This window comes from Mastigoproctus giganteus, chromosome 1 (genome assembly GCF_048544385.1).
Source record: "Mastigoproctus giganteus isolate SK-2022 chromosome 1, ASM4854438v1, whole genome shotgun sequence".
NCBI classification, from domain to species: domain Eukaryota; kingdom Metazoa; phylum Arthropoda; class Arachnida; order Uropygi; family Thelyphonidae; genus Mastigoproctus; species Mastigoproctus giganteus.
Window position 1 is genome coordinate 26,463,302 of NC_143575.1, and position 22,445 is coordinate 26,485,746.

Sequence of the window (22,445 nt, forward strand, 5' to 3'; positions counted from 1 at the left end):
TACCACTGTCAGTGTAGTACCACAGAGTTAATACGTTGGTCTGGGGTTGCTGTTTCCCATATGTAGTACTTTACATTTGTCAATGTTAAACTTCATTTGCCACCTCTCAGCCCATCTGCTCAACCTTTCCAGATCCTGTTGCAGTAGCATAGTGTCAGTAGTGTCCTTGACAACCCTGCCAACCTTCGTATCGTCTGCAAACTTGGACATTAAGCTTGATATACCATCATCAGTATCATTTATAAATACAGAAAACAATAATGGACCCAATACTGAACCGTGAGGGACTCCAATAATAACATTAGTCCACGATGAGCAGTGTCCACTGATTACCACTCTGTCTTCTCCCCCTCAACCACCCCTTTATCCATAGCAGCAATTTGCCTCCAATTGCACACTGCTCCAATTTGTGCAGCAGTCTTCCATGTGCAACAGTATCAAAAGCCTTTCTAAGATCCATGTATATAATATCTAAGTTATTTCCTGCATCCAGTTCTTTTGTGATAGTCTGCATCATAGTATCCAATCAAATTGGTCAGGCAAGACTTCCCCTTAACAAAACCATGCCGTGTCTGAGCTATAACTGAAGTCTTGTCTAGATGATCCTGCAGTGCTTCTTTTACCAGTGCCTCCATTAATTTTCCAGGAACAGAAGTTAAACTAACAGGTCTATAATTACTTGTGTCGCCCTTTGATCCCCCTTTGTGCCCCTCGACGTGGGCACCTGTACGTGGTGAGGGGACCTCCCAGTGACGCTGCTGGACTTCCAGACTAGCATCACTGGGATTCAATGCCCACAGCCCAGGTTCCAGGCTTACATCAATGGAATCCGGTGTGTTTGCCGTGCGCTGCGACCCGTGGAAATTCGGCAAGGGGGATCCTGGTGGTTGAGGGGCCCAGGTTCAATACACCACTTTGGCCCCTGCTTCGACAAGACGGGTGGTCCTGGAAGGCCCGGCTAGGATCAATCGGCTAGTAGGCTCGCCTGCGAGGGTCAACCGTGTCAATGCCACGCCCCTACCCTCATGGTCTGAGGGACAGGATTCAGGCTGGCGGCGGTGCGGGTATAGTGTCTGGGTAGCCCTGGCGTCCCACTCCCGAGCGCATTTATTGCATGCCGGGTAGTGGGCGCCCCTTTGGGCTCTGTGGTGGGTGGGGAGCCCAGGCACTGAACCATATAAAAAACTCTATGAATCCTGATAAACTAACTTCTTCAGGGGCCCCAACCCGGTCCCTATCTGAAACAATTGAAAAAGAAGCAGATAGCAATATTGCTAATAAGAGGCAGCGAACCGAACTACCATCAGGGCCAGTCCCAAGGTTCTTAATTATGCACTCCACGAATGAAAAACCGATTGGAAAAATGTCACCCTTTTTTATCCAAAAAGGGTTGGATGGGTTAGCAGGTTCACCCAAGTCAGTTAAGACGCTCCGTTCTGGTGACCTCTTGATTGAAACCAAAAATGACAGGCAGTCTGAACATCTACTCCGAGTAACATCAATTGGAGGAATCCCTATAACTGTGACACCACACAGAACACTCAATTCATCGAGAGGTGTCATTTCGGAGTGGGACCTTCTCGACGTAACCGAGGAGGAAATCTGCTCCGAATTAAAACCACAGGGAGTTACTGCCATCAAGAGAATTACTGCGCGAAGAGATGGAAAAATTGTTAAAACCAGGAGCGTTATCCTGACTTTTAACTCTCCTAAACCTCCTGACGAGATTAAAGCTGGATACATCAACTGTTCAGTGCGTCCATACGTTCCGAACCCTTTACGGTGTTTTAAATGCCAGAAGTATGGACATTCTCAAATGGCCTGCTGTGGAGTCCTTGCATGCGCTCGATGCGGTGCAAAGGACCACGAAACAACAGCATGTTCAGCCGCAAAACCCAGCTGTATTAACTGTGAAGGCGAACACCCGGCCTACTCACGAGCATGCCAGAGGTGGAAAGAAGAAAAAGAAATTCAACGGCTGAAGGCAGAGCTAAATATATCATACCAGGAGGCAAGGAAATCGGTCAAACCCCTAAATATCAATAAACCTACCTACGCCCAGAAGGTAGCAGGGAGATGTTTCGTCGGAACTCAGACGGACATGACCATTCCTCCAAAGGAGTCTTTCACTCCCATCGCGCGGTATCTCTTAAGCTCTCAAAAACCTGCACAAAAGGACCAATCAGCTGTCACTCCTATATCGGTACCTCTTAATGCTCCACAAGTGACAAAGGTAATTATGAAAGAAAAGAATAAGAAAGGGGAAGTCCCCCCTAGTACCCAAGAAAAGATGGATGTCGAGCAGAAGGAGATACCCGAAGATTCAATCTTGGAACTCTTTGCGGAGGAGGAAATGGACACGGGACAGCGTCCATTCTTCCCCAAAAAAGATAAATCCAAGACTGATAAAAGTAAGCCCTCAGCACCTCGGAAGCCGCCTGATGGACCCACCAAGCCAAAATAATGGCTAAATTCCTACAATGGAATTGTCATGGATTCCGGCGAAATATTGATGACATCAAGGCCCTCCTGCAAAAGCACGAGCCAGTTTGCTTTTGCTTGCAGGAGACATATCTAAAGGCAAATGATGATCCCACCATGCACAACATCACATTTTTTCGAAAGGATAGAATTGCGGATGGCCCTGTACATGGGGGAGTGGCTATCCTTGTGGGTAACCAGACCCCAGTGCAGCCTTTGCTAATTACAACCAGCATAGAGGCTGTTGCAATTCGCCTTTCAGTGGGATTTCTATTAACTGTGTGCTCCATTTATTTGCCACCTGGGACTGACATCTCCCAGGCAGACCTTGATGATCTTCTTACGCAGCTGCTTCCCCCTTTCTTACTTCTTGGGGATTTTACCGGACATAACACCCTGTGGGGTAGTGCTAACATCAACGGAAGGGGACGAGTCATAGAGCGTATGCTCAATGACAATGACCTTCCCCTTCTAAATACTGGAACAAACACCTTCTTCCACATGCCTACCCGTACTTTTTCTGCCATTGATCTCTCTATCTGCTCCCCTTCTCTACTCCCTTCACTCACTTGGGAAGTGGAGGAGAATCCATACGGAAGTGATCACTTCCCTGTGATAACCTCGTTACACAGTGGGAGACCATGTCTTCCCTTCAGGTTACCACGGTGGAAGATTGATCAGGCTGACTGGACTGCCTTCCAACATCAGGCAAATTTTGATCTTAGCACAGTCAGTCAAGAGCCTATCAATGATGCAGTTAAGTACATCACAGAAAATATTGTCCAAGCAGCTGCGAATGCTGTTCCAAAAACATCTGTCCGGTTTCCACCATTTCCCAAACCTTGGTGGAATTCACAATGCACAGCAGCAAAAAAGGCTCAAAACAAAGCGTGGGGGATATTCCGCCGATATCCTACCACGACCAACCTTATAGCCTTTAAATGTGCACGAGCCAAAGCACGATATATCCGTCGTCAGAGTCAAAAGGAATCGTGGATCCGTTTTACATCATCTATTAACCAGTCTACCAACTCTAAGGTAGTCTGGGATAAAATCCAGAAAATGAAGGGAAAATATACATACCACCCTTCTTCAATCCTAGATTATAATGGATGCGCTATTGCAGATCCAACTGCAATAGCCAATGCTCTTGGGGAAACATTCTCTAACATCTCCGCAACATCCTCGTATTCCCCAGAGTTCCTGGTCCTGAAACATAAACTGGAAAAGCAAGCACGTAATTTTAAGTCCAAGGGCCTCTATCCCTACAACGGGGATTTCACTATAGAGGAACTGAAAAGAGCCCTCACTCTTTCCAAAGCAAGTGCTGTTGGACCAGATGGCATCCATTATGAAATGATTAAACATCTTTCACCAAAATCTATGGATTATCTGCTCCTTCTGTATAATAGAATCTTTATTGAAGGGCAGTTTCCGGACTCCTGGCGAAAGGCAATCGTTCTTGCCTTTCCTAAGCCAGGAAAGGATCCAAAAGTCACCACCAATTATCGTCCTATTGCTCTGACTAGCTGTCTGTGCAAAATCCTGGAGAGAATGGTCAATTCTCGTTTAATATGGTATCTAGAATCAAATGACCTTCTCTCCAACATCCAGTGCGGCTTCCGAAGGAACCGGTCCACTTTGGACCATCTTATTAGATGGGAAGCATCCATACGGGATGCTTTCCTAAAACGCGACCACTTGGTGTCGGTGTTCTTTGACATGGAGAAAGCGTATGACACAACTTGGAGATTTGGCATCTTAAAAGATCTGCATAGCCTTGGTCTTAGGGGGCAACTCCCCAATTTTATTCAAAACTTTTTAGCCAATCGATCGTTCCAAGTTCGTGTGGGATCCTCACTCTCTCGCTCCTTTAGCCAAGAGGAGGGAGTACCACAAGGATCAGTATTAAGTGTCACGCTTTTTGCCATCAAAATAAATTCCATCACAGAACAAATTCCTCCAACTGTAAACAGTGCCCTCTATGTTGATGACTTTAGCATTTTTTGCCAGTCGTGCAACATGAGGGTTATTGAAAGACAACTGCAGAAAGCCATTGATAGTCTGAATTCCTGGGCACTTGCTAATGGCTTCAGGTTCTCACCGGAGAAGACCGTTTGCGTACACTTTTGTCGCAAGCGTAATCTTCATCCTGAACCTGAATTAAGGCTCGGACAAAATGCTATTCCAGTAGCAGCAAACACAAAATTCTTGGGACTCATATTCGATAAAAAATTAACCTTTTTGGATCATATCTGTCAACTCCGCACAAAGTGCACAAGGGCCCTTAATATGCTCTGCTCGCTCTCCTCCTTATCTTGGGGTGCAAACCGATGCACCCTTCTACGGCTTTACCGTGCACTTGTGCGATCCAAATTAGATTATAGGTCCCAAGTATATTCTTCAGCCAGAGACAGTGTACTTCGATGGCTGGATCCTGTCCATCATCAGGCTATATGTATCGCTACTGGAGCATTTCGAACATCTCCTGTCTAGAGTTTATACGTCGAAGCAAACGAACCACCGTTATCTTTTCGACGTAAGCAGTTGTCTTTAAAGTACTCTTTAAAACTGAAATCCCTGCCAGACCATCCTACGTGGCCCTTCGTTTTTGAGCCACGATGGGAAAACTTGTACAATACCCGTAAGACTGCCAATCGTCCTTTTGGTATTCGTGTCCAAGAGCTACTCAATGAACTTAATATCAAGGTAGACAAGGTTGCCCAAACATCCAAGCAACCCTTTCCACCCTGGCATGCTCGTGTCCCGGCATGCAACTTGTCGCTTAGAAACTGGGGAAAGTGGGACACTCCATCATGTGTCTACCTGCAGCTTCATTCAGCACACCGAACGGAATATTCCGACTTCGCGCCAGTCTACACAGACGGTTCGAAGTCAGAATCATATGTGGGATCTGCTGCTGTCTTTACAGACAGCACTATATCAGAGCAGATTCCCTCTGAATGCAGCATATTTACTGCAGAGCTGCACGCTGTAGAGTTAGCCTTGGATCATATTAGTAAATGCCAATACCAACGGTTCATTTTATATTCCGACTCGCTCAGCATGTTACAGGCTTTAATATCTGTGAAGTATAATCCTCATCCAGTTCTGTCTAGCATTCAGCAGAAGATTCACGTTCTCCATGAACGCGAATATGACATCCACTTCTGCTGGATTCCCAGCCACATTGGGATTAGGGGAAATGATTTGGCTGACGCCACAGCCAAATCAGCAATTCCCAATAATAACCGCTGCCTGTTAGTCCCCTATACAGACTACAGGCAAATAGTACACCAAAAGATACATTCCCAATGGCAGGATTCGTGGAATAGACAGACTGCGAATAAATTACTCCGATTCCTGCGCAGTCCAGTCTGCGCAGGAATCGGAGCGAGGAAGTTGTTCGTGCCTGACTCCGCATAGGACACAGTCATTCGTTTCTGCTGAGGGCGGATGATCCTCCTATGTGCGAGCAATGCGACACCATTTTATCCGTTAAACATATTTTATGTGACTGTTATAGTTTTAGTAATGCTCGTTTTATCGCTTTTAACCATCTGACTGAGCCTTATACACTCAGTCAGATTTTATCCGACAATGACTATGTGTCTGATATTTTTAGTTTCCTTAAATCAGTAAACCTTTTTAATCATATTTAAAAAATCTTATTATTTTAAGATTTATTATTTTTACCTTGTTTACTGATACTCGTCTTTTACAGTTTATACCCTGACTTAGTGACCTAATTCGTTAGGTCACTGAAAGATTTTAACCATTTTTATGACAAGGTTTTGGTGCATTATAGCCTTAGTTGCTGATGCGCCAATAAAACTAAATCAAACAAAACAAACAATCCTCCTTTGTGAATTGGGGTCACATTTGCACATCTCCAGTCCATGGGTACTTCCCCTGAGTCCAAGGAAGCTCTCATAATTATGGCTAAGGGTTTGCTTACTTTCTTTGCTGCTTCCTTTAATATAACTGGATAGATCCCATCCATCCCAGGTGCCTTTCTTGTATTTATCTTCAACAATTTCTCCTCCACTTTACTCTCAGTTATTACAAGATTCTCTAGCTTATTGCCACAGTTGAATACACTTCTGGCATTCCCCTCCCCGAATAACTCCTCATGTGTGAATGTCGATGCGAAATATTCATTCAGTTTGTTAGCTACCTGAGCAGGATCATCAACAGTTGACCCATCGATATCAAGTGGACCAATCTGATTCATCCCCTTCCTTCTAGAGTTTACATGAGTAAAGAACTCTTTGTTGTTTTTTCTTTGCATCCCTTGCCAAAGATTTCTCGTAATCTGCCTTCACCTGCCTAACCTCCTTTGTAATTTGGTTACAGATCAACTTGTATCTATCATAGGCTTCTGTGTCACGTGTTAATTTGTATGTATCCCATGCATTTTTCTTCTCTGCCATATGTCTCATTAGTTCATCTGACATCCACTTAGGCCTAAACCTTGAACAATATTTCTTAGTTGGTATGTAAAGCCTAGTAGCTTCCAAGATAAGTCCTTTGAATGCTTCCCATTTTGAATTTGCTGTTGGTAACATCATCAGTTGGTCCCACTGTATAGAATTTAAATACTGTCTCAGTCCATCGTAGTCGCCTTTACGAAAGCAATAACCCTTCCCTTTACCCCTAGTGGTAGTTACCTCTTTGAGTAAATCCCACTTCAGCACACTGTGATCACTGCCACCTAGTGGTTCATTTACCTGCAGATTCTTAATGCATGAAGAATCAATACTGATAATCAAATCAAGAGTATTACTCCCTCTAGTTGCCTCCTGAACATGCCGATGTAGAAAACAATCATCCAATAAATCCACAAAAGCCTTGCTAGTGTGTGAGTGACCAGCCCCCAAATTCCAGTCAATATCTGGGAAATTAAAATCCCCCATTATAAGACTCTCTGATTTACTGGCCCACTCTATTTTCCCATACAGTTTCTTATTATACTCATCAGAGTCATTAGGCCTATAGCACACTCCTACTCTCAATTTTGATCTCCCAATGCTTATGTCACACCAAACTGACTCGACACTGCACTGTCCAGCAATGTCGACTGGCTTCACTTCCTTGGATTTTATGTATTTCTTAACTAATAGCATAACCCCTCCTCCCTTCCTATCCTGTCTATCCTTTCTGTAGACATTGTACTCCCCAAATTCCAGTTCTGCATTCCTTATATCTGTGTGACACCAGGTCTCTGAAATCCCCACAATATCTGCCTTTTATGTTTTGAGCAATACCTCAAATTCATCAAATTTATTTACTAAACTCCTAGCATTGGTGTACACGCAAGTATACATGCACCTGTTCTTTTTCTTAGCTACCCTAACACAACCTATGTGTTTATTTGTACCCCAATGATTCCCAGCAGTCTCTGAAATATCCTGCATCTTATTTTCCAGTCTGCAGCTTATTCCAATAGAAGCAGTGCAAGAATCACTTTCACCTCTGCCAGTGGCTACTGTTAATCTATTAGTCCTTGTATCCCCCCCCAATCTAGCAGTTTTCCGACCCATCTAACACTGCCTCGATAGCATCAGCAAACATTCTTGCACCCTTTCTATTTAGTGTATCCCTTCCCTGTAGAAGCAGTCTCTCCTGTTAACAAGTACAGACCAGGCTGAAAAAAATTCTACCCCTTGAGCCTTGCACAATCCTTCCAGGGCCGAATTGATTGACAGGGCTCTTATCATATACTCCGTCCTATCGTGTCTGGGCAGAATTGCAGACACTTTCAAATTCAACCCTAATTCAAGGCTTTTTTTCAACAGTGACCTGTACTTGTTAAGTAATTCCGCCGGTCTCCTACTCTTAATATCATTAGTGCCAACATGTACAACTATATCACCTTTTGTGCCCTTAAAAGATGATATTCGCTCTACAACGTCATCAACCTTTGCCCCTGGCAGACATATCCTGGTCCTGTTTCACCTATCCTTTTTACAAAGCATGTTTCCCGTTTCCCTGACAATAGTCACCAACAACTACTAGTTCCTTTGGGACCAGCGCATTCTGCCTTGGGGGCTGCCGCTGTGTTGCGCGATGACCAGTTGCAAGCTCTGGCATTAGTGTGGCCAGCTGAGAGCTTGATGGGCCCCTCACTTTTAATCCTTCGAGGGCATCCACCCTGTCCTTCAAACTCTCATATAGGCCCATAACAATGCTGAGTTGTCGCCTGATTTTCTTACACTCCTTGCATCGCGCACACACAAAGACATCCCCCATGGCAGTATCATGTCCTGTACCTGACTGCTCCACAAACATCAAGCAAGTAGTGCATTTTAATAGGCTGTGATTCAGAGGGCAACTGCCCCCCTCAGTTCTCCCCTGAGCCACAGCACTCCCATTAGCTTGAGCCTTTTGCTTTGCTGCTCTGGTCAGAGTTATGATTTTGATTTAATTTCAATAAAATTTCAATTTCAGTACAAAATTAAAACCCTAAAAATTTATATCTCAACACAGTGATAATGCTATATTTATGTTTCAGTATCGAGTGTTATCTACCAAATCCCTTTATATAACTTCCGTATCAAGTTAAGTATTAATTATTTATTTTTTACTAATTATTTATGTTACGTAACCCAAGTCGTTATATGTATAGTTAAAAGTACAATTTAATTGACAATTAAGTTCAACAAGATTAATTATCTGATTAATTGACAATATTATGTACTATACTATACTATATTAAGCTTATGCTATCTATTTCGAGATATTTTGTATCGCGTTACAGTGGCGGCAATTACGAACGGTAAACACGTGGATTTGATACCCTTTCCGATACTAAGTAATACCTACAAAATACCTACAAAATCTCTATCTAAGTTACTTTAATCTAAGTATCGTAAATAAGAATATAAAACTACTCTAGAAAATAAGTTAATATGTCAATTTAAGCTAATAAAACAGAAAATAAATCAGAAAAAACGTCTCTGTTCCAGGAGCGGCAAAAATGTACGTCCGCACAGGATATTTTCGTTCTCATCTTTGTTTAGTCATATTCAGTTGTGGTACAAGTTGTGAATTAATAAATGTTGGTTTCATGCATAATTTGCCATTTATCAGGATGATAAATTTGGTTTGTAATTCAATGATGCAGTCTTTAATGGGATAATGATGATCGCTTATAGCGAAGTTAAGGTTCAGTTCTTCGCAAGACGATTTATTTGTTGAATTACAATATCTCACAAAGAAATTCACAGCCAGGAAATATCCGTTACAATTAATCAACACACAATTTCTGTTGCAAGGAATAATGTCAGTAACCTGCATAATCATAACACCAAACAGAACACACGTATTATTCTACCCTATCACAGCAGTCTTGCCAGACAGTTCCGCCAAGTGTTCACAATCACAGATATCACATTAATATTTTCTTCATACAATAAATTAGGGATTATGTTTAATACATATAAAGAGACACACAAATATCCAATAAGCGACATCAATAACATAATATATTTAATTAAATGGCAACCCGGTTGTAACGCATGCTGCATCGGGAGCACTACCACAAATTACGGTTCCACCAAAACTTCCAATACACATGCTTATTACCATTACAACAGCTTCAGAACTAATCAAACCAGCACCGAACTTAAACAACATGTACATTCTCACAACCACAACCCCCTAGTCGATTCGGCTATTACATTTATTAAATTAAGATCTAGTTACAAAATCTTCCAACATGAAGCACTTCTCATAGAATGGTGTCGCCATAATACTAAACTTAACGTCCTAAATACGAAACTACCTACCAACCTCTCTCCGGTCTGGAATCTTACGCACATAAGATTCCCACATGTCGCAAAATGCATTATGGGAACATAGAACCTTTAAATACACGGTTTCCTTCTTTCTTATCACTGTCAACCGATGACGTTTAATACGAAAGTGGCTTGTGTGACTATTGGCCTTGCTTATTTCATATTATTTTAAATTTCAATATTTCAAATGACAACCAGGGACAAAGTAGTGCACTTCTACTTACTTGAGCAAATTTTAACAATTCCGTATCCTTTCAATTAACTTATTTTAATTTATTTTAAACTTCAACTTAAACATCATTTCCACCCCAACTTCATGTAAATAAGCAGTTCGATCAAAGGTCAGTACTGTCTATCAAGCTTTACAGCTATTCACACTATTACGTACATAGTGTAAAGACATTGTTTTAATTACATCTCATTGTGCCTACCTGCACAACAAGATACCAGGTATTGCGGGCACCTCCATAGCCAGGTGAGAAGGAGCAGCAGTGGGTAGCACACACTTCTTGATTAGACCGGGGTTTGAGGATGCGGAGGATGCGGAAAGGTCAGGGAATGGCCACCGCACGTCCCCGAGCAATATGGCCTTAGTTGCTAATGCTCCTAAAAACCAAATAACAAACAACCAGGAATTACACTACTTCGAATAAGTAACGCTTCTCTAGTAGAGAAGACTAAAGAAGCATTGTTTTGTGTATTTATCAATGATAGTGATGAAGGTATATCAGGCTTAGTATGAAAGTTTGCCGATGATACAAAGGTGGGCAGGTTTGTTAATGACAGTAATGGCAGTGTGTTACTGCAACAGGATCTAGAAAATTTGGGCAGATGGGCTGAGAAGTGGTGACTGAAGTTTAACATTGAAAAATGCAAAGTACTGCATATGGGTAGAAGTGGCGCCTCCGTAGCCAGGTGGGAAGGAGAAGCACACGCTTCTTGATTAGACCAGGATTCGAGCCTGTCACCACCAAATACGGAGGATGCGGAAAGGTCAGGGAATGACTACCGCATATCCCGGAGCAATATGGCCTTAGTTGCTAATGCTCCTAAAAACCAAATAACAAAACAAACATGAGTAGAAGTAACCCCAGAGAAATGTACCAACTGTGTGGTACTACACTTAATGTGGTAGAAAATGAAAAAGACCTGGGAGTAATTGTGCAGTCAGATAGGAAGTTTTCTGAGCAGTGCAGACAGGCTGCCAAGGCAGTTCATGGGGTGTTGTCAATGATATACAGGAATTTTGCTAGCAGGTAAAAGGTGATTGTCCCTCTGTATAATGCAATAGTCAGGCCACGCCTTGAGTACTACGTGCAGGTCTGGAGGCCTCATTTTAGGAAGGATGTAGATTTGCTTGACCGTGTACAGAGAAGGGCCACAAGATTGGTGAGGGGAATGAAGGGATCCTCTTACCAGGAGAGGCTTAAGTTCTGCAAATTGCAGCAGCTGGAGACTACGCACCTGTGAGGTGATCTGATTGAGGTGTATAAGGCCTTGAATGGGTTGAGCACGCTGAATTCTGATGGGATTCTTCAACTTGTTCAGATTACGAATCTAAGGGGGCATAAATTGAAATTGAGGAATAACAGATGAAGAATAGATGTGTGGAAATTTGCCTTTAGCCAGCGGATGGTTAATTGCTGGAACAAACTTCCATCTGTCACTGTGGAAGTTGATAGGTTAAATAAATTTAAGGAGGAACTGGGCAAACATTTAGAGGGAATGGTTGTATGAATTTTTTTTTATTTTTTGGCTGATGCTGCATAAGTTCATACACTTGCTTTCTTTCATCACATGCCACTACTACTACTGTTACTTATTCTCAGTTGGAACCACCACCCAGATGGCACTGTTTCAATGCTTGTTGGCCTATCATCGGTGGGTGGTTCTTCTCTTCTAGAGAAGTGTTACTTATTCGAAGTAGTGCAGTACCTGATATCTTGTTGTGCAGGTAGCCACAATATGAGATATAATTAAAATGATGCCTTTACACTACGTACATAGTTAATTTTATGGGTTAACTATGGTGTATCTACACCGATATTATATAATTATATTATAATATTGATAAGTTAAATATCCACTTATCTTTTCCCCTTCCTCCTCCTCCCATTTTCTTGCTCTTACTGAACAGATCTATGTGCAAGAAGGATATTTTCTTTTAAATTTATATTTAACAATTTTTAAATATTGATAAATTTTCTTATGTTATTGGCATGAAATATGATGTTGATCAGTTTAGTCAGAGAAGAGTTATTCACCTGTGCAAATATTTAATTTGGTTTACTAAAGAAAGTTGTCTCTCCTTTCTGTGCTGAAAAATTGCAATTTTTGAATAGGTAAAAGAGGATAATTTGTCCTTTACGATAAACTTTGCTTTCTGTGCATCAAAATCTTGGCTTTTTTTAAAGCATCTGTTAATTCTTTACAAATGTCAGCAGTGGGATGTTTTTCTCACATCTGCAGCAATGCCCCAAAATCTCTAAACTTTTCAGCTCTCTCCAGAAGAAAGCAGTCAGATTAATTGATTCAATTGAATAGGTATTTGTAATTTCACTGCTTTCTGCTAAATCAGACTGAATACCTGCATTACTCAGCCAGCATCTATTCATAGTTTGAGCCCAAATTCACCAAAGTAACATTTTTTCTTTATTTATTCCTTTATTTCCGTTTTTATTTCCTATGTCTGTTTTTAGAAAACTTTCCTCCCTCTATATTTTCTAAAAGTTATACCCTACAGAAATTCAAGTGTTAAGTTATTTTCTGATAAAAAATAAGTAAAATAATAAAAATCATGAAAGTAAATCCTGGTGTTAATTTAGTTAAAATCTGTCTTCATTAATTGATGGTTTTCTTGATGATGTGGTTTTATGGAATTGTAACTTATAACCTTAAATTGTATTAAATGTTATTTTATAGTGAAATTCATAAAATTCAGATGTGTTTATATAGTTATTTCACTGATTGCATATGTAATGTATTTCAGATATAACACTATCCTTGATACAGCCATTAAAGCAGTTCTGTTGAAGAGAAGAATTAAAGTCAAAGATCATCTAACACACCAAGATCTCTTTTATAGAGAGGTAATGTTGAATTGCCGAAGTTTTCTGAACATAATTTAACAGCAGAATTGTAATTATCTACACACCGGTAACATGATGTAAGAAGTATAAAAGTTAGAACACTACACTTTGTGGATTTGAAAGTAAAAATAATCGAACGAATAGTAGTACCACTCTTAGAAGTATAGGTTAAATAATAGAGCTACTTTATACAATTGATAAATAAAGAATTAGCCAAGGCTAGAAGAATTTGCTATTTTATGTCTCACTATTTTGTTGTAACCAAACTACTTACAAGTGCAATGGTTAATAATGGACTAGTCATTTATTGTGGCAACTCGCTGTTCAATTTCACGATATGTGTATTTGCTTCTGCATGTATTCCCATGACCACAACTAGTACTTAAAAGTTAAGATGAATAAATTTTTATTAGATATAAAAATAAGGAAAGTGTTTGTGTGTGGTGGGGGAAATAGCATGGCAGAAGAAAAACTGCTATTAAAAAAAAATAGAGAACAATGTGTGCTAGGGGGTATAAATTAGTAGAGTAAACTCTTGATTATTCAGGAGTTTACTGTATGTTCAGGATATCTGCATAATTTTCCATCACATTATTTTAATTTTTGCTACTTGATGAATTTATGAAATAGCATATTATCTGTAAACTGAGCTAAGCTTCCTTTTCTCACTCGCCATCTTCCTGTTTTACTTCCAACATTATTTTAATTTTGGTGATTCCTTCCACATAATGGAAGATAAGAGGATTATCAGTGTATGTGTTCTCAAAGTTTTTTTTTTTTTTTTTTTCGCCCCCTAACTAAATTGATGGTTTCGGAAATCACACTGTCAGGAACATTAGTACTAGTAAAATGGCTTAAGGAAGGAAGGAAGAAAGCTTAAGCCACCAGCCAAAAAAAAAAAAAAAAAAAAAAATTGTTCAATTAAATTAATAGAAAAAAGCAACCATTACCACCTCCTCCTTCACTTAATTTAAACATTTCTTTTAAATATATATCCAATTCCTCCTTTAATTTAGATAAACTTCCAAATTCTACAAGATAAGGTAGGAGTTCATTCTAACAATGTCAGTCACTTTTTGACTAAAGGAAAAAATTTTGGACATCGTCTACAGTTATCCTCTCTCAGTTTAAATTTAAGTCCCCTTGTGTATGTTGTGCAACTAAATGCAGAAATTACATCAGCATTTAGTTAATAAAGCTATTCAAAGCCTTAAAAATTTTGATCAGGTCACATATAGGTGCCTGGTTTTCAAACATTTTAGCTTACAAAACTCAAGTATCCTCTTGATAAGAATACCTCTTTATATAAGCCCATAATCGATCTTATCACTCTTCTCTGCTCTGTGTGTTCTCCAACAGGTCTACATCCTATTTCCCCAAACCCTTAAGTTGGCAAAGATCCTTATATTACCTTTGTTCAAATGTATGGCATCTCTACAAAAGAGGGTCCTTCTACATACTAGGAGACATATCATGCTGTGATTACCTGTGATTTCTCCCCCTTCCTTTCACATTTCTAGTTTTATGATTTTTCCCACAGTGTGTCACAGTGAAAGTACAGAGTTAAGATTGCCATACTTTAAATCTGTGTGATCTTGTCAAGCCCTTCTTAATGATCAACAGGCCGCCTCCGTAGCCAGGTGGGCAGGAGCAGCAGTGCATAGCACATGCTTATTGATTAGACCAGGGTTCAAGCCCGTGACCACCAAATACGGAGGATGCAGTAAGGTCAGGGAATGACCACTGCATATCCCCTGAGCATGGCCTTAGTTGCTAATGCTCCTAAAAAAAAAAAAAAAAAAAACCAACAAATAACAATGATCAACAAAACCAAATTACCGTGGATCATTTGACAGGGTTATTTAGTAAGCAGTGCAGTGAGGTACACTCAAGATACTGAAACAAGCACATCATTAAACATAAAAGTTCTTTTGAGTAATCAGAGTATTTCTACCAGAAAGAACAATTTAATAGCAAGACAAAAATCACTCCAGGTTCTTTTCTGTAAACTGCACCTCTCATATCAATAAATTGATGTGAAGAGTATTTCTTTATTCTTTAACTAAACGTACAAACTGTTTTGTATGTAGCCATGGGATTCCCAATGCATTACAGGTTTTAGACATCCAGATCCATTATGGCTCGTATCAGGTTAATGTCAAATGGCCACAAGAAAAAATATAATTGAGATGATAACATAGAGAGACCATTAGTAACTTTAGTTTCATGCAAAAGAATTTCTGTTAATTTACAAAACATACACATTCTCCTAAATCACAGCTGTTATTTAAAATATGTAATTAATATTTTCCATTTCAGTATGTCAAGTTTGTTAGGGTAGTCTACAAATGTTAACCCTCCTTTTAAATACATGCAATAAGTCCAAAATCCTAATTTTGATAGTGTTTAGGTATTCTTGACTTTCTTATATAAGTTTCGATGTTAAGCTGTTAAAAGGCCACCTTTTCATTAAAATCTGCTTCGGTTGTCATGATGTTACACAAAAAAGAAAAGGAAATCACTTTTACCTCTTTCATTCTTAATCATGAAGGAATACCTTGGAAAACTTTTATTTTTATTACAAATAACTCCAGTGGTATAAGTAATCTATTACATCCTGTTTAAACTCAAAACAGATGTTATTCCGTTTGATTCCCAATGAATCAAATTAACTGCTTCCACACCTTTCTATGAGGTTCAATGTTTAAACTTGGACATATAAATTCTTTATACAAAATTAATTTTGCTGTTTCTGTTTTAATGTTAAGCTGGGTCTTTATGCTGGTTCTTAAACTCACTTTCTTATCTCTCCCTATAGAACACTATTATCTCCAAGGACATGCAGCACTGAAAACTTGCAGTTTCCAACAATGAATTATCGTTTAAAACTGCAAGTCCAAATAATATGAATGTGCCAGTGGTAAACAATGTGAAAAAATGTATGTGTGCATCAGTGCTAAAATAAGTTAATTCGCTGAACTATATGCGCCTCCGTAGCCAGGTGGGCAGGAGCAGCAGTGCATAGAACACGCTTCTTGATTAGACTGGGGTTCGAGCCCGTGATCACCAAATACAGAGGATGTGGAAAGGTCAGGGAATGACCACCGCATATCTCCAGAGCAATATGGCCTTAGTTGCTAATGCTCCTAAAAACCAAACAAACAACAACAACTGAACTACGAGGGTGGTTCAATAAAGAATCGCCCTCACCTACTTTCACATATCGCAGAGGCATGATATTTTGTGTAGCATCATACATATCTCTGTACTAAATGTGTAAAATTTCAGCCCTGTGTCTTAATTTGTTTTTCTCTTACAGATCCTAACGTGTGATGAAGTAGCATCATGGACAAAGTTGAAACCAGAGCTGTAATCTGGTATCTGTTCTTGAAGGGGAAATCTCCTAAAGAAATCCATGAGGAGATGACTGCTGTATATAAGGATGAAGCCCCTTCCTAAGGCATTGTGAAGAACTGGCATAGACAGTTTAGGTGTGGTCGGACATCTGTATAATCTGAACCCATTCCAGGTCATCCCCATTCAGCCATTAATGACAGCACGATCAGAAAAGTGGATTCGTTAATCATGGAAGAACACTGGATATCTGTGTGTGACTTGTCCCAGGAGTTGAAGATTAGTGTGGGCTCTGTTGAAATAGTCCTTCATGACCAACTCCATTTACGGAAATCGAGTGCAAGATGGATTCCCCGATTATTGACTAGTTTCCAGAAGGCTGATTAACAACAGAAATCACAAGAGTTGTTAGCCTTGTGCCAAAAAAATGAGGAAGACCTTTTCTCACGTCTAATCACTCAGGATGAAAGTTGGATACACCATTTCAACCCTGAAAGTGAAAAGCAGTCCATGGAATGGCGACATTGTGGTTCCCCACCCCCAAAGAAGGCAAGGGCCCAAGCATCAGCAGGAAAGGTCTTGCTGACAGTGTTTTGGCATAAGAAAGGTGTAATTATGACTGATTACCTGCTGAAAGGTAGGACAATTATAGGTGCCTATTATGCCAACTTACTCACAAAATTACGGGAGAAAATCAAAATATGTAGGCGTGGCATGCTGTCCAAAGGTGTGAAAATGCTTTAAAACAATGCCGCAGTTCACGCTTCTGAAATTGCAACAACACAAGCAGCCACTTGTGGATATGAAATACTGTCCCATCCAGCCTACTCACTCGATCTTGCGTCATCGGACTTCTTGTTTCCTTCCCAAAAACGATATCCGTAGCTTCGTCCATCGATGGGAAAAATGTGTAAATCTGCATAGTGGCTATGTAATAGTAATATAGTAATAGTAATCGTGGCATGTGATGCAAGAAAGCAAGTGTATGAGCTTATGTAGCATCAGCCAAAAAAAAAAAAAAAAAATTCACACAACCATCCCCTCTAAATGTTTGTCCAGTTCCTCCTTAAATTTATTTAACCTATCAACTTCCACAACAACAGATGGAAGTTGTTCCAGCAATTTACCACCCGCTGGCTAAAGACAAATTTCCGCACATCTATTCTACAGCTGTCTTTCCTCAATTTGAATTTATGTCCCCTTAGGTTCGTAATCTGAACAAGTGAAAGAATCCCATCAGAATTCAGCATGCACAACCCGTTCAAGGCTTTATACACCTCAACAGATTGCCTTGCAGGTGCCTAGTCTCCAGCCGCTGCAATTTGCAGAACTTAAGCCTCTCTTGGTAAGAGGATCCCTTCATTCCCCTCGCCAATCTTGTTGCCCTTCTCTGTACATGCTCAAGCAAATCTATATCCTTCCTAAAATGAGGCCTCCAGACCTGTACACAGTACTCAAGACGTGGCCTGACCATTGCCTTATACATAGGGATAATCACCTCCTTTTCCCTGCTAGCAAATGTAGAGAAGGACTAAAACCTGTGCCAAGAATCAACAAGCTAGCACCTCTGCAGCTAGGTTAGGGCGATTCTTTATTGAACTACCCTCATATATGTAAACTATATTGGATTACCAAAATTTTAACAATGTAAATAATAATTATTAATTATACAGCATTCTTTGCTTGGGTTAAATATAATTACAACAAAAGCAGGCACTATAAAAATGGTATACTTTAAAATATGGAAGTAGCAATATGCATACAACTGGTGCACGAATTGATGGGAGAACTGAATATTACAATAGTTTTACTAGGGCAAGTAAGTTTGTTGAAGTTACTCAGTTCCTATGAGAAATTTCTAAATATTATTCTTATCTACAGTATTGTGTCTTGTAGTATATCTTGTAAACTCCACCAACTATGTTGTCATTCCAGAGTAAATTTATTTATTTATGGTGGAGGGAAATAATATTTGCCGATCCGTTTTTGGGGTATGTGAGAAGCTATGCTGTGCTATGGTTAAATTATAACTAAAATGTAGCTATAACTGATTTTAAGAATTTCATTTAGTGAAAGTACACGGCACTACTGTATGAATTATAAATAAAATCAATAATAAGGGAAACAAATAACAAAATTAAAAAAATATGGCATTAGAATGCCAATCTAATTTGTCTAATTTTATTAATTTATTATTTTATCTATTGCATATTTATTCATGTTTAACTTTATTAATGTTGGAAGAAACTCTTAACTATACTTTTATTAGTATAGTTAAGAGTATATACATACTAAAGAAAAGTGAATTAAAATAATTTTGAATTACCTCTTTTTCAACTATCTTCGTTTCTTCTCTCATCATTAGCCCAAAAACTGTACTTTATTTCTAAACATTAATACTTCTAATTATTATAGGTATCTCAGATAGATAGCCTCTTTCCTACTATCATTGAGTGGGAAGAAGACCAATTAAAGGATGATGATAATTCTCAAAATATTGTTACTACAGTTATCTCAGTAAATACAATAGTCTTGGTAAGCAGTCACCATTTATTATTATTTGTTGTTATTTGATATGAATAAAAAAATTAAACACTTTGTCAAATTTACAGGAAGTAACATTTTCATAGGATATATTCACTGAAGAAGTCCAATATGATGATTATATTTGATTCATAGTATTTCACTATTTATGTCACATAAATTAATGTTATTAAAGGGTGAGAAAATATTGGTGTTATAGTGGAAAAATATGCAAGCTTATACAACATCAATTTAAAAAAATCACCCACATCATTTGTCCAATCTTTTCTTAAAATTATTCAGACTGCCCACTTTCACAGCACCAGATGAAAGATTATTTCAATAATCAGTTACTCTCTGGCTGAAAGCAAATTTTCATGTATCTGTCCTGCAACCATTCTTTTCCAGTTTAAATTTATGTCCACTTTGGGTGCCATCAGCATTTAGTTTATTCAATCTATTTAAAGCTTTAAACACTTTAATTCTATCAAGTTCCTAATTTCCAGATGCTGCTGTTTACACAACTTGAAACCTTCCTTGATAAGATTACACTTTTGTGGCCCTCACTAATCTTGTTGTTCTTCTCTGCACCATTTCAGCAGATCTACACCCTTCCTAAAATGATGCTTTCAAATCTATATGTAGTACTTAAGTTCTTGTTCCATACAGTGGGATAATCACCTCCTTGCCACTGCTGACAAAATTTCACATGTGTCACTGACAGAACCACATGAACTGTCATACCAGACTATCTGCACTGCTCAGAGAACTGTACATCAGGCTCTATAATTACTCTAAGTATTTCTCAGTCTCCACTACCTTGAGTGTGCTTCCACCCAATTGGTTTGTTATTCTGGGGTCACTACATTACCCCTAATACCACAGTGTTCCTTGTTAATGTTAAACCTCAGGTGCCACTTTTTATCCCATCTTTCGTTTCTTATTTATCTGGATCTTGTTGAAGTAGCATGCCCTAATTGCTGTCATTAACCACCCTGGCAATGTCGATATCATCAGCAAACATAGACCTTAAATTTGATATGCATTCTTCAATATCATTAATAAATATCAAAAACAATAAGGAGCTCCGCACTGAACCCTGAAAGACACTACTCATAAAATTAGTCAGCAAAGAGAATTGTCCATTATTAACTACTGCAGTTTGTACAGCAGTCTTTCATGTGGAACAGCATCAAAAGCTTTCCTGAAATCAGTATATGATATCAGAATTATTTTTTGCATCCAGTTCTTTCAACTACATCATAGTAGCTAATCAGATCTGTCAGATCGGTCAGACAAGATCTTCCCTTGACAAATTTGTGCTATGATTATCATATAACTGCATTCCTGTCAAAATTATCTTGCATTACTTCTTTAACCACCAATTCTATTATTTTCCCCGGGAACAGAAGTCAAGCTTACAGGTTTCTAATTACTCACTTTCCCCATTGATCCCCTTTGGTGAACAGGAAGGACATTGGCACATCTCCAGTCTATAATGAACTCTCCTGATTCACGGATGCTCTCATAATAAGAGCTAAATGTTTTCTTACTTCTTTTGGCTACTTCTTTTAATATAACTCGATATCAGCCTTAGGTACCTTTATTCACTTTTAGCTTCAGCAGTTCTTTCCTTCTACTTTCCGCCAAAAACGGAGGATGCGGAAAGGTCAGGGAATGACCACTGCATATCCCCAGAGCAATATAGCCTTAGTTGCTAATGCTTCTAAATAATAACAACAACGAATCCTTCTACTTTCCTCTGAGTATTTATGAAATTGGTTAACTTCCATTATAATAATAGTATAAGTAATACTATTAGTAATACTAAGAATAAGTAATACTATTAGTACTATTAATACTAAAAGTAATAGTATTCGCCATATAGTGCAAGGAAGCCAAAGGCTTTAGCTGCACTGGCCAAAAAAAAAAAAAAGTAGATAAGAAAATGCAAATTAAGGGTATCCCTCCTCATTTAGGTAAATGGGTAACTTTTTTTTTTTTTTTTTTTATGTAAACCCCAAACACGAGAGGTATTAGAACCTATAGTACTTAGTACCGTGCTTGGGTTGGAGGTCGAGAAGACGAAAGAAGATACTTGTTGACATTGGACTTGAACTTCTGTAGACTGCAATTTTCAGGAAATACATATGAAGGAAGGTTGTTCCAGAAACCGGCAGTTGAATAAACAAGGAAGATGAAATTTGGTTCTGTGAGTTTGAAGTTGAACAGTAAATGGATGTTGGCTGGTGCCGGCACGTGTTCAGACTGTTTTAAAAGAGAGAGCGGGAATTATAGAAGCCAATTCAGAAGAACAGTACCCATGGAAATATCTGTAGAAGAGGCATGCAGTGGAAACAGTAAGTCTATGAGACAGTGAGTGGAGAGACTCTGTTAGAGATGAATAATTAATTAATCTAACTGCCCTCTTCTGAACGGAATCAAGAAGCCTGAGAGAGGTTTTGGGGGCACCACTCCCAGATGTGGGAACAATATTCCATGGTAGGGTGGATTTGCGATTTGTACAGAGTGAACAGTGTTTGGAAGAAAAGTAATGCCGAGAGCGAAAGAGAAAACCAAGTTTCTTAGATGCAGAGGAAGCAATATTTGTAATGTGCTTGTGCCAAGAGAGATTAGAAGTCAGGGTAATCCCCAAAAGAGATATATCATTTTGCCCAGAAATTGGAGTGTCACCAAAGATAAGCATAGGAGCAGAAGAATCCTTTTTGCTAGATATAAGACAAGACTGAGTTTTAGAAGGATTGAAATCAACTAAGTTGTCTTTGCCCCACTGGACAATTACCTGGAGATCGGCATTTAAGGAATTGGTAGCAGATTTTCGAGAAGTTGAAGCTGATTGAGCAGGACAAGGTTTCTCAAAATGGAAAGTGGAATGGAATGTGCTATCATCGGCAAAACTATGGATAGGATTTCCAGTCAATGGAAGAAGGTCATTAATATACAAGAGGAAAAGAGTAGGGGAAAGAACTGAACCTTGGGGGACACCAGCATTAGTGGAGAAGTTAGAAGACAGAGAGCCATCTCCCATCACCCTCAGTGAGCGATAGAGAGAAAACTAGATAACCAATTACAAAAAACAGTTGGCAAACCATAACATGGAAGCTTGTTTAGAAGACCATTATGCCAAACACGATCGAAAGCCTTTTCGATCGTGTTTGGATGTCAAGAGCAACTGCTT

General features: G+C 39.2%; 1 protein-coding gene across 1 annotated transcript in view; it reads left to right on the forward strand.

Moving 5' to 3' along the window:
* The window catches only part of Nup133 (nuclear pore complex protein Nup133), a 390,085-nt gene that overhangs the window by 267,410 nt on the left and 100,230 nt on the right, over positions 1-22,445 (forward strand). The window contains exons 20-21 of the mRNA XM_090386292.1: positions 13,270-13,369; positions 19,139-19,258. Coding sequence (XP_090242418.1) covers positions 13,270-13,369; positions 19,139-19,258 — 220 coding nt within the window. The remainder of the gene's footprint in view (positions 1-13,269; positions 13,370-19,138; positions 19,259-22,445) is intronic.